General features: G+C 42.2%; 1 protein-coding gene across 1 annotated transcript in view; it reads right to left on the bottom strand.

The window, feature by feature from the left end:
- The window catches only part of LOC134061668 (cytidine monophosphate-N-acetylneuraminic acid hydroxylase-like), a 42,070-nt gene that overhangs the window by 17,581 nt on the left and 11,287 nt on the right, over positions 1 to 13,202 (bottom strand). The window contains exons 3-10 of the mRNA XM_062517422.1: positions 12,937 to 13,052; positions 11,671 to 11,861; positions 10,992 to 11,072; positions 10,576 to 10,642; positions 10,175 to 10,256; positions 8,882 to 9,019; positions 8,577 to 8,712; positions 5,995 to 6,138 (exon numbers count right to left, since the gene is read on the bottom strand). Of these exons, the coding sequence (XP_062373406.1) occupies positions 5,995 to 6,138; positions 8,577 to 8,712; positions 8,882 to 9,019; positions 10,175 to 10,256; positions 10,576 to 10,642; positions 10,992 to 11,072; positions 11,671 to 11,861; positions 12,937 to 13,052 (955 nt within the window). The remainder of the gene's footprint in view (positions 1 to 5,994; positions 6,139 to 8,576; positions 8,713 to 8,881; positions 9,020 to 10,174; positions 10,257 to 10,575; positions 10,643 to 10,991; positions 11,073 to 11,670; positions 11,862 to 12,936; positions 13,053 to 13,202) is intronic.

The following is a 13,202-nucleotide window of genomic DNA, read 5'->3' as shown; positions in this document are numbered from 1 at the left end:
TGTGTACAACAAACAAAAGATAATTTGGGAAGAGTTATAATTGTATTAGCAGAAATTCAGGGTCAGCTGGTTATTTTGGCCAATATATATGCACCCAATGGGGATGACCCATCATTCTTTGTAGACCTTGAAGGGAAACTTAATGCTATGGGCAATCATAACATCTTACTGGGGGGGGACTTCAATTTATTAATCGATCCAGTTTTAGATCATAGTGGTGGAGTAGTGGGTAGGTCCCCCCGTGCACTCCTGATTTTACAGCGCATGTCTAAAGCCCTAGGGTTGGTAGACATTTGGAGGACTTTGAATCCCAGAGGAAGGGACTATACGTTTTTTTCTCCAGTCCACAAAATATATTCAAGGATAGATTTCTTATTATTATCTAAGCCTCTTATCCCCTCGGTTCTTGGTTGTTCAATAGGAAATATAATAATTTCTGACCATGCTTGTGTAGGCCTGGATTTGCAGCCCCATAGTGAAAGACTGCGTTCTACCAGATGGAGGCTTAACTCCTCTATCTTACAAGACCCTGACAATATGATATGGTTGAAGGCAGAGTTGGATTTATACGTTGCAACTAATTGGTCCACAGGTACATCTATGGGTGTGGCCTGGGAGGCCCTTAAGGCAGTCATCAGAGGCCGTATTATTTCAGTCACCTCATTTATTAAAAAGACTAAAGCGAGGGAAAGTTTGGAATTGGAAATTAAAATAAAAAACTTAGAATCAGAGTTGAAAAGACAGATGTCAAACAACCTCCTTAGGGAATTAACACAGCTAAAATACCAGTACAACATAATTTTGTCTAAAAAAATGGAATTTATTTTATTCAAGGCCAGACAAAACTTTTTTGAATCTGGAGACAAAACAGGGAAGCTACTTGCCAGAGTTATCAAAGAGCGAGAACAAGCTAACACCATCCCAGCAATTAGGACGTCATCTGGAGACACCTTAACAGCAACTGGAGATATTAACAAGTATTTTAGAGAATGTTATATTGATCTGTACAGTTGTACATCTACCTCAACAGAGGGAGAAATTCTTGACTTCCTGGAGCCATTAGAGCTTCCTAAATTGTCTGAGAGACAAAAAGAAATTCTAGATGAAGATATTACTTTGGCAGAGCTGTTGGAAGTAATAAAGGCACTTCCTGCAGGGAAATCGCCAGGCCCTGATGGTTTTACTGCAGAGTTTTTTAAGGGCTTTGCAGGGGAACTAGCTCCTCTGCTGTTAGACCTATATGTTGAGTCACTGGAGAAGGGGATATTACCTCCAACCTTGAGACAAGCGTTGATCACCCTGGTCCCTAAGAAGGGTAGAGACCCCATAGAAAACTATGGCACTACTGGCACTACTACTGCTTGTTGTCTATGGGGACTATTTTCAGATGCTGCATACGATATCACTGCGCCTATGGTACGTTTGCAAGTTGCCTTGATTATTACGCCAGATGAGAGTGTAGTTCCATGTCAAATCAGCCTAGAAAAACGCCAGGTTTAATTTTCAGTTGGTCTTATTGCACTTTCTAACTTGAGAGGAGACACGTTTTAAATGGGAAAATTACCAGAAATCTTAGTCACTTTTAAACATGAAGCTAGCAGGCAAGAAGCTAATGGTCTAATCCGAATCAATGATCTATGCTAGGCTGAAGCTAAAAGTTGTATCGCCAGACTCACAGAATGGCTGGATGAACGGGAGCAAGGTAAATATCGATTATTTTGCTCGAGGGGAGGTGGAAAATGAGCGTATTTCCAAAAATGGCGGAATATCCCTTTAACTATTTGATTCAGTCTATTCCTCTGGAGGTTCCCATGACTTATTATGACCGCCGCTAGCGTAGCTAGCGAAGCGGTCATATAGTTGTTGTCAAAGTTTTTTTTTTCTTTTTTTTTTTTTTCTTTTTTTTATTCTTTTTTCCCGTCATTTTTCGTCAACGATTCCCGGGACACCGTAACACCGGAGCGCATGAAACTTGGTGGGCATGTAGCCCCAGTAGACTTCTATGGAAAATTTTCGTTTCGTCCCCGGGGGTCACTCCACCCCCGCGCTGCCCCCGCCCGAAGCCCAAAAATGACAGTTTTTCCTACATAACTACCTGAACCGTGGCACCGAGGATGACAAAATGTTTATGGTATGTTGTTCTCTAGAGCTTGCATCAACTTAGCTTATAACCAGTCATTTGTGATTTGCACCCCCATGGTAAAAATTGAAAATGCAATGTAATATTGCTTTAATTGCCCCTATCTTCAGATGAGATGTTATGAACTGCACCAAATTTCATGTGTATGATTAACCTGACACCCTCTGGGAGTATGCCAAGTTTTGTGGAATTTCATCCATGGGGGGCTATAAAAGAAATGGATTTATGTGTACATTCAGGACTGTATACCCATCGGCCATCACCCTCTGGAGTCTAAATCCCCCCCTGGGGATTTCAAAAACTGTTCCAAACATCTCAATCTCTGCTAGTTTTTGTCCTAGAAACATATAAATGACAGCATTAGAAACCTTTAATCAACTAGTTTCCAAATATGTTTTAAAAGAGAATGGTTGCTCTGGGTGCAACAAACATGCAGGAACACACACACACACACACATGTGGGTGCGTTTCTGTGTGCCCATCTGTGTGTTTGCATGTGTGTATATGTGTGTATGTGCATGTTCTGTGTGTGCTCTCTTTCTTTCTCTCTTTCTCTCTCTCTGTGTCTGTGTTATCTGTGTGTATTCTGTGTGTGTTCTCTCTTTCTCTCTCTGGGTGTGCCTGTGTGTGTGTGTGTGTGTGTGTGTGCGCGCGCGAGTGTGTGTTTGTGTGCGTGTGTGTGTGAGTGTGTGCCTGTGTGTGTGTGTGTGTGTGTGCGTGTGTGTGCATGCGCGCATGTGAGTGTGTGTGTGTGTGTGTGTGTGTTATCTGATATTGGAGGGACAGTGACGGCAGAGAACACAGTGCACATATACTGAGAGACACATAAAACACACACACAAGCAGACACACACTCACACTAGACAGAGAAGCACTCATACACAAAAGCAAGCGCACACATGCACACACTCATTTACATTCATAAAAGTTGCAGTAGGGATGGAGTAGGCGATGGAAACACAAGTGTGATTGATATTTGCAGAGAGAATGTGCAGGACTGAGCGGCGGTCATATTGTGTATCGCTTTGCGGTACATCTAGTTTTAAATGGTTTGACAGAATAATAAAGACGTTTATTTGGAATGGTAAGAGGCCCCGCCTACATCTTTACAAATTACAAAGACCAGTTGACAGAGGAGGTTTAGGATTACCTAATATGTTATTTTATTATTATGCTTTTAATTTGAGACACCTAGCCCATTGGGCACTTCCTCCAGAGAGGGCGCCACCTTGGTTCTGTATTGAACAGTCTATTGCCCCTGTGCCGCTACTCCAGTGTCTATCAGTTAATCTCTCAAGAGAAGTCAAAACCCATCCAATCATTTCCAACATCAAAGGGTTGTGGATTAAAGTTGCCAAATTATTTAAACTGGATCCTTTTCTAAATGTGTCGTCCAGTATCTGGTTGAATCCAAAATTACGCATTAACAAAGCCCCTATATGGTGGAAGGATTGGCAGGAGAAGGGTATTGTAACCCTGGGTGATCTGTATCTCAACAATACTCTGAAATCGTTTGACGAGTTGGGGCGTCAATATGGAATCCCCAGGTCACATTTTTATAGATACCTGCAAGTACGTCACATGTTAAAGGGGATTTTTGGACAAAATACCCCAGCTCCAAAAACAGCTGAGCTTCTAGATGACATACTTAGGTATCATAGTTTAGGATTTAAGGCCTCTACATATTATTCTATGCTGACTCAAACAGCAGGGGATGAGGCCCTACTAGCGCTCAAACACACATGGGAGAGGGACCTTAATTTGACATTGGAGGACGAGGTATGGTTAAAGATTTGCAAAAATGTCAAAACCTTGTCAAGGGATGCAAGAGTGCGTCTAATGCAGTTTAAAATCATGAACCGCTTTTACTGGACCCCATCTAGGCTGTTCAGATTAGGTTTGATTGAGAACCCTAACTGCTGGCGTTGCAAATCTACAGAGTGCTACCTTTTACATACATTATGGTCTTGTGACAAAGTACAAGAATTTTGGTCATGGATACACAGTTTTCTTAGTGAGATCTCAGAGAGCCCCATAGAGTTTTGCCCCAGACTCTTTGTCTTAGGGGATAACTCAGTCTTAGTTGAAGGGAGTAAACACATTAAAAATTGGATCCAAACTAGTATTATGATAGGTAGGCAGATACTTCTCAGGGAATGGAAGACAGAAGGGGTGCCCTCAATTAAGGAATGGACTGCAGAAATGGCCAGAGTGGCGGCTTATGAAAGGATGTCATTTAAGTTATTTGGTAAATTAGAGGTTTATTATAAAAAATGGGGAAAATACCTGTCATTTCTGGAAGAGGACAATACACAAAATTAATATGTAGGGAGACGCATGTGTTATGTTTTATTTTTTTCTTTATTCCTGTTTGTGTATTTTATTTTGATTTATCCTAACTACAGTTAATACACATTCATGAACAGGGTGTGTCTTATTGTGTATACATTTGCCATTATAATTTAATGGTTATTCTTATTTCTAAATATAGTATATATTACTATGTCTTAAGGATAGGGCATACAGTTATATATTTGATATGGAATACAGTACATTGAGGTACAGTTAAGACGAAATTATTTGAGGCGGTGACTTGGGGGTCTGTGTGTGTATGTGAGTTTGTTTTTATTTAAGGTTTTTCTATTTGTACTACTATTATTATTATTAACAATATATAATTATTATTTTCTTATGGGGGTGGGCATTTTATTTTACTTTTTTCTACTTATGTATGTTTTTTGTTCCTGGTTATATAATGTCCTGCTGTGTACAATTTGAAATAAAAATTGTTAATTACAAAAAGAAAGCTGCCGCTCGTTAGCCGATGCTAGCAACAGGTTGTCAATGTGAGTGCCTCGGCATCGGGTTAGGCATGCAAATAAATCACTGTTTTACACCATTTATGAGGCTCAAAGTAGCACCACACTTTATTGGTAGACTTCTGAGGGTTCCGACATTTAAAACGAGACATCAAGAACTTTGAAAAAGCACTGGTGGTTTACTTACATGACTGTTTATTCAGGCAGTCACTTCTGAAAGTTTTCCGTTCGCCGCCATCTTGAATTTAGTCACGTGACTGATTCGTGACAATAGCCGTGTTCAAGTTCAACTCCAAATGACCTTTTGCAGCAACGAGAGCTGCCGGTGGCAGCAGGGGCGGGGATGCAAACGCTGCTATGAAGTTGTACACTCTCTACTTCCCGTAGTGTAGACTTGGCTAGACTTGACCATGTGACGAATCACGAGGCACGGACCCGCACGGACTCTTGTGGATATGGGGAGGCATCTAAACACCTGCACACACGTCAGGGATGTAAAAGCCAATTAGGGCAAAGACCTGACGTCATGAAGGCAGGGTCTAGGCTCCGCTGCTCTCCGCAGTACCTCCAGACCGGCTGCTCTTTTGCGGAGCAGCCGCCTGGCCACGCCTTGCTCCCGCGATAAGTTGAGGCCATGTGATACCGACTGCCGAGTCGAAAACACGCCCATCTAGACCATCGTGGACAGATTTTTAACCACGTGCATCTTGTGCTGCGCAGTTTTTGTGCTGCGCAGCCAACTTGAACGCGCCTTAGTTCACGTCTTGAATTTAGTCACGTGACAAGCCGGAGCGGAATTATAGCTGTGACGTGTAATAGTCACGAAAATGTCATGTCTCTGTCTGTGTTGTTGTTTTGGGTTAGATCATGATTGTACAACTGGTTTGGGGGGATCAAAGTAGAGCCTGAATCCTTTGCTTTAGAAGTTTGACACTGAAATGCCTGTCCAATGTTTATTCAATTCCTCCTACACACACACACACACACACACACACACACACACACACACACACACACACACACACACACACAAACCCAGTGGAGGGGTGTTTCAGTGCTTCACCCAGATCCAGCACAGCCCCAGGTTTGGGAGTCCAGGTGAGGATGTCAGGACTGCTCTTCCTGATCTGAGTGTTGAGATCCTCTGGGCTGTTTTTGATGTTGGTCTCCTTAATGTATCTGCAGCAGAGACAATGAACAGGAAGTGGTCAAAGATGGGGGACAGGAAGTGGTCAGAGACAGGGGGACAGGAAGTGGACAGAGATGGGGAAGTGGCCCACGCATGGAAAAGGACCTGATGAAACCCATGGATAAACAGCAGGAAAGACTAGGCTCATTCGGGATAAACAGTTTATCTTTAAGGCCCGAGTACCGGAGGTGCGAAGCCCAGTTGTTTTTGGAAAGATTATCGTTATGGTTTTTCCGAATTGTGCTTTGTGCATTTTCCTTTTTTCAGGTGAAGAAACTTTAAGAAAGTTGCATAATCATGTATAATGTACAAAAAATGGTTTGTTGGAAAAACAGTTTTACAACTATATCAGTCATTATTATGATATCGGAATTGTGGAAATTGTGTTGGTAGGCTGTGGCTTAGTGTGATAAGCAACGGTAGCCAGCTGGTATGTATGTGCTTGGTAAACCTCCCTCCCAACGCCTCACATCGATCTCTGTTTCTGAAGTCACGAGTACTATTGGTACAGGGTGAAAAAAATAAATAAATTGGTGCTTCCTAGCTCGAGTTACTGCAGCCAACAGCTAGAGTAGCCAGGCAGCTACAGTGCTACAATCCGGGGGCATAATTTTAAAGGTGTACCCTGGGATTTTAGTTCAATTAAGGCTATGTACACACGAAAAACCTTCCACACATAACCAAACATCTGCGGTTTCAAGGCACTCAGATCCATGCTTCTGCAGTGAACAGAGGTCGCACGTTTGACGTCAGAGCAGATTTGTTGTGGTTTTGGCGCATATTCTGACGTTCGAAACCACAGATCTCTGGTTATCTCTGGCTACACGCCAATCTATGAACGGAGAATTCGCAGATTCGCCCGGAGTTTTTTTAAACATTCGGTTCGTAGACAAATACCTTCGGTTAAGCAGATACCCGCCTACGTGTGTACGGGGCCTTAGCTTCTCTTCCAATCCAAGGTGCTCTGAGTTGCATCTTGAAGTCCTCATCAGTCAACATTTCTGTAAAGCCAGTGTTAAAGGAACACTCCACCGTTTTTGTCAACTCCACCGAGTTGATACATACCTCTCGTTTACATACATTTCAATGCGTGCACTCACTGGCTCTGGCGTACGACGCTACTTTGATAACACTTGGCTAGCCCAGTTCATTAATTAGGATCCAAACAAAGATGAAGTTGGAAGCAACCAAACACCTCCACGTTTTCACTGTTAAAATACAGTCACATGAGTGGTTACACGACCATATGGTGAGTCAAAATTAAAACGTGGCGCTTTTCTAATAAGAAGGAACTGAAACTGCAACAGTGATGATATCACTGCTCCGAGTCGAAGTGCTCCCAAGTGCTTTTCCGCCATACAGTATAGTTATCCTTCTGAGTAAGTTATCCTAGCAAAGCGCTATCAAAGTACATGTAGCGCCGGACACCAGAGCCATTGACTGCACGCATTGAAACGCGAGAGGTATGTATCAACTTGTCTTAGTTAAGGGAATAACGTACCTTAATATGAAAAAACAGTGGAGTGTTCCTTTAGCTGGCTTATTATTAAACTGTAAACCTAAAACATGCTGGCTGGATATATGCCATATTGGCCTACATCCAGCTAATTTTACATTCTACATTCCCAGAGAGGTTTTTCATAGGCTATCAATCTAAACAGAGAGCCACCTGATACATCGGCTACATGTGGGGAATATTTGAGTTGGAGTTGGGAAATCCTACATGTTGTAATGTTTTAAAATGATTTAAATATATCAATGTAACTATTTTCAGTTTAAATTATAGCTGCATTTAAAGATGCTCCTGAGTGATGTTTCTAAGCTAAAAAAAATTGGCAAATACAGCAAACATCACTTACAAAAATGCAGTCTCTATAGACAGCCCAGACTCCAAAAATGGCAAAAAATAACTTGGTCCAGCCTGGACTATAAAACAATAACAAACTGTTCCAGCCAATCACCGACGAGATGAGAGTTTCAATTTCATGGGAGGGAGGGAGGGAGGGGGAGGGAGTAGCGAACTAGCTCTCTGTTTTGTTTGTACTTTAAACACAGTGCTGGTGACCGATACTAAGACACTCATTGTGCAGAACAACACCAACACAAAAACACATTTACACAATGCAACTACCACAAGTACCAGCATCAACACCAAACACTGACAGACACAGACACTCCTGCAACAGGCAGGACTGCATTTTTCTTCCTGATGAAAGTAGAGAGTGGTGCAGCAGTCTTTCCATTTAGGTTCTCCAAAATCAGGCAGGTGTCTGTGTGTTTCATTAAACTAAGTTCGACTTCTTGGATGAAATACAGTATGTGTGTGTGTGTGTGTGTGTGTGTGTGTGTGTGTGTGTGTGTGTGTGTGTGTGTGTGTGTGTGTGTGTGTGCGTGCGTGTGCGTGTGCGTGTGTGTGTAGCTAACCTACTTGTCAGAGGGATGTGCCTCTGTGAAGTAGCCTGCGAATGCGCAGTAGATCTTGGGCTGCAGTGACTTCACCAGCTGGGCCTTATAATGGAGCAGCTTCCTCCTCTCCGTCCGGATGAAGTCCGCCTTCCAGCTCTCTATGGACACACAACTACAGTGTTTACTCAATAAATCACAACAACAACAACAACAAAGCTATAAGCAATAATACAGAGCTAAAAGACCGTACTGGTTTTGATGTGTTGTCCACTGTAATGGTTTATTGTTATTATGGTGTTGTAACTGGTTGTGTTTTTGTGGCCTTACCAGTGTACTTCCCTCCATAGAAGGTCATGGGAAACCCAGAGGCTCCACCAGCAAAGTCACTCATCATCAGGTCCACCCCATGAGGCAGACGACCCCCATTGGGCCGTGTGCAGTCCACCGTGTTCAAGATCATGTGACCTACAGGGGTGGAGCCAAAGAGGTCAAAGTCATGTGATATTTGTGGGTGGGGCCACAAAGCTCAAGGTCATGTGACCTTTGTGTCGGAGTTCCGAGGAGAAACACAGCATGTTGTCAAGCAACACACACCAATACTCGGATACTTTACTCGGATGGCGAACATTTTAGCTCGGTTGAACTTGGATGTTTAAATGCGGATTTCAATCACTCATATCACTGCAATACCTTACTGCATCCGCATCACTGCCTATGAGAATGGGAATCGGTCTTGTTGTGAGTGCAATATTGAATGAAGACTTGTTCCACACTGGTGTTGGTAAATGTGGCTAGCGTTGCTAACAGAAGGTTACCATGCCTGGTACTCAGCCAGTGCTACCGCAACAAGTGACATCCATGTTTTTCTCCAACTTGGACGAACAAAACATCAGAATCAGAATCAGCTTTACTGGCCAGGTTGACATAATCAAACAAGGAATTTGACTCCAGTTAACTTTGCTCTCAAAGTACAACACTCAAACAAATTAATATTGTTATAAAGAATAACATAATAGAATGCTTGAAGTGGGGACGTAACATCATATCCAAGGTCCAAGTCGATTTGCAAAGCATAATAAAATGCAGCCTGAAGCCACAAAGCTCATGGTCATATAACCTTTGGGCCGCTCCATCACAAAGCTCAAGGTCATATAACCTGTGGGTCGCCACAAAGCTCAAGGTCATGTAACCTGTGGGCCACCACACCACAAAGCTCAAGGTCATGTAACCTGTGGGCCGCCCCACCACAAAGCTCAAGGTCATGTAACCTGTGGGCCGCCCCACCACAGAGCTCATGGTCATGTGAGGATAGAGTAATGGGTGTTGTATGTACCTTTTACACAATTACATTTATACTATTATACATATACTTTTGTATTCAACTATACTGTAGCCTTCACATGCCTTATATTCATTATCCAAGTACAATCATATACTGTAGAACAATTATATAAATACCCTTATATTCAACAATTATACAAATACCTTTATATTGATAAAATACACAAATACCTTTATATTCAACAATTATACAAATACCTATATATTGATAAAATACACAAATATCTTTATATTCAACAATTATACAAATATCTTTATATTGATAAAATACACAAATACCTTTATATTCAACAATTATACAAGTGTCCATTTCAGGATGGACACCATCCATTAGAATCATGAATCTGAGGTGTTTGTCTACCTGAAAAAACACAAACAAAGCCCAAACATTGTTTTAGTGTCTGAGAGTATTTGCTCAAAAAAAAAAAAAAAAAAAAAAACGTTTAGACCAAACAACTGTTATACAATAAGGACATTCCTTCATTAAGCATTATCGCATGAGCGGGAGTGGTGTGGTTGGCCTATATCGCCACGGCTGTGGTTCGCCGTAGGCACGAAGCTGAAGGCTGAGCCGTAGGTAACCACACATACAAACACACACACACACACACACACACACACACACACACACACAAATAAAGCTACACAAACATACACACAATTACTTATGAAATACTTGCATTTTGCCAGACACCAAAAGCAACCACAATGATGTTGGTAAGGTTCAGCCCGCTGTTTTTCAGATACCTGCAACATGGTCAGGTTGTTAAAGTGTCATTGCCTTTATGCTTATGGGGTTGGCAGATGCTTTTGTCTTACACATTAAACTGATATAATGAATTACATAAAGTTGAAAAGTGAAAATAACAAAAATAGCATTAACAATATTGTATATCGAAAAAGAAAACAATGGCATTGTAGTATTTAACATTTCTATTCTTACATTGCCTATATGGATTATATAAGATATATTGGGGTCAATATATATCAGTAATAATGCATACTGTATGTACAGTATATTCTAATACATTAATATAATATTATACTGCATTACTGTAATATTTGAATATGTAGCTGAGATGTTTATGTTCCTTACCAGAACACTGGTCGAGAAGTGTCTCCCACGTATATTGGTAGGTCAGGTCGCTTTTCAGATAGGGTCTTTAGTGTCGGGTAACTAAGAAGAAGACAATTCGTCAAATTATTAAATGTACATTTTCTTGTACTGTCCCTGGATATTTCCGTATGAGACTATGCGTTATGTGTTTAGAGATGAAGGGGGAATGCTTGGGTGCATCCCCGGCGTCAGTGAGCAAACTTCCCCCTCCAAACTGCCACAGAAATAGTGTGTTTGTGTACCGGTATGTATTGTGTTTATATACTGTATGTGTGTAAGAGTGCGCATGCATTTGTGTGTGTGTGTGTGTGTGTGTGTGTGCATGATAATTTTCCCTTTACAGCTAACATTCTAATACTGATCTACTACACACTCACCACATCCATACAGGCACTACATTGCATCAACATACCCTAGACACGTATAATTTACTTAGTTTGATTATACTTCTCAATAAATTTAATATTCTTTACTACTGTTTCTTGTCTCTTATTATGTTATGGTGTAAACGAGCCTACACCGTAACAGTGCACCTGTCTTACAACCACACCTTATTAAATATTGCATTTTCAACCAAATGTAAAACAAATACGTAACTTCCCAGCACTGTCACTTTGTTCTCAGCAACCCCAGCCAAGCCCAGTCCACACCAGCCTACCTGAGGTGGTCTGAGTGCATGTGGCTGATGTAGATGAGGTCAGCGTTGCAGAGCCTGTCCAGGGAGTCGGGCGGAGGCTCATGCAGCAGCCACCAGCCACGAGCAAACGCCGGGCCCGTCAGCCAGGGGTCAAACATCATCTTCCGCTCACCCAACTTCAGCTCCATGCACGCATGAGTGAGATACGTCAACTAGAGAGAGATGAAGAAAGGCAGAGAGAGAGAGAGGGGGGGGGGCAGAGAGGAAGAGAGAAGGAGAGAGATTGAGGAAGAGAGAGGGGAGGGAAGAGAAAGGAGAGTAACAAACCACCAGCATGACAAAACTGATTTAGTGAAATTATATCTGTTTCATCAGTTGTAAGGGTATACAGTAGTGTACAGTAGTTAAGTGTGTGTTAGGCGTGACACAAAACTCCGGATGAGAAAACTATATTAAAAACTATATGACCGCTGCTTCCAGGGGGTCAGGATTTGACTGGTTAGCTTCGCCGATTAGCAAAGCACTTCCTCGTCGCCATTTTCCAGAAATACATCATGTCCGGTGCCGTTTTCCCTGCGTTTTCCTCATGCTGATTGGTGGCTGTTCCACTCTCAGCTCATGCACGAGCTTAGTGTGGGCACAAGCTCTCCTTCTGTACCTTACGTCAATCGGTAACCTGGCACTTAATTAGCTAAGTAAAACGGCACCGGAAACAAGCCCCTTGAAACGCCATGTTGAAGCCTGAAAAAATCGTTCAATTTTGGCAATTTTCACTAGCCTAGCATTCCCATTGAAATGAATGGGGGCGGGACTTGTTCACTTTCTCCAGTTCTTATAATACCTCCATGGCTGCTTCGCTGCACGGTGGTAATAATTACTTGGCTCACTTGGCAACTTTTCACGGTCAGACATTAATATTATCGCTTGTTGGCTTGTTGTGATGGAAGAGGAGGGGGGGCAGTGTCACAGCAACTTCTTTAGTCTATATTAATCAAAATGTAAGTTTTTTTGTTTGGTCCCCACATAGAGAAGGCAGAAACAAAGCTTTATGATCATGAGATTGGTTTTGACAGTGACAATTGTTGACAAATATACCCTTAAAACGGATAAAATTATCACGTCGTTGGATGTGTGTGTGTGTGTGTGTGTGTGTGTGCGTGTGTGTGGTAGTGTGATGCCACTTCCGTTGAAGTAACTATAGTAAGTAAGTCTTGGATCTGCATGGCATCACACTACCACACACACGCACACACACACACACACACACACACACACACACACACTCACGGTCACTTCACCGGGCTGCAGCTCCTGGGCCTCCATGGGGTCTGTGAGCCAGGGGTCAGGAGGATTCAGCTCCACAAGGTCCAGACCACCATCAGGGTCGTCTGCCCACACAACCTCTGTGCATGAAACATGAAACACACACACACACACACACACAAAAGAATAAAAACACACACATACACACCATATACACACACCACATACACACAATACAGCACACAAACACACACACACACACACACACATTGATCCTGGGGAAAGCAGCT

Source organism: Sardina pilchardus, chromosome 17 (genome assembly GCF_963854185.1).
Source record: "Sardina pilchardus chromosome 17, fSarPil1.1, whole genome shotgun sequence".
Taxonomy (NCBI): Eukaryota; Metazoa; Chordata; class Actinopteri; order Clupeiformes; family Clupeidae; genus Sardina; species Sardina pilchardus.
The sequence above is the reverse complement of the archived record's forward strand: the minus strand, read 5'-3'. Positions and strand labels throughout refer to the sequence as shown.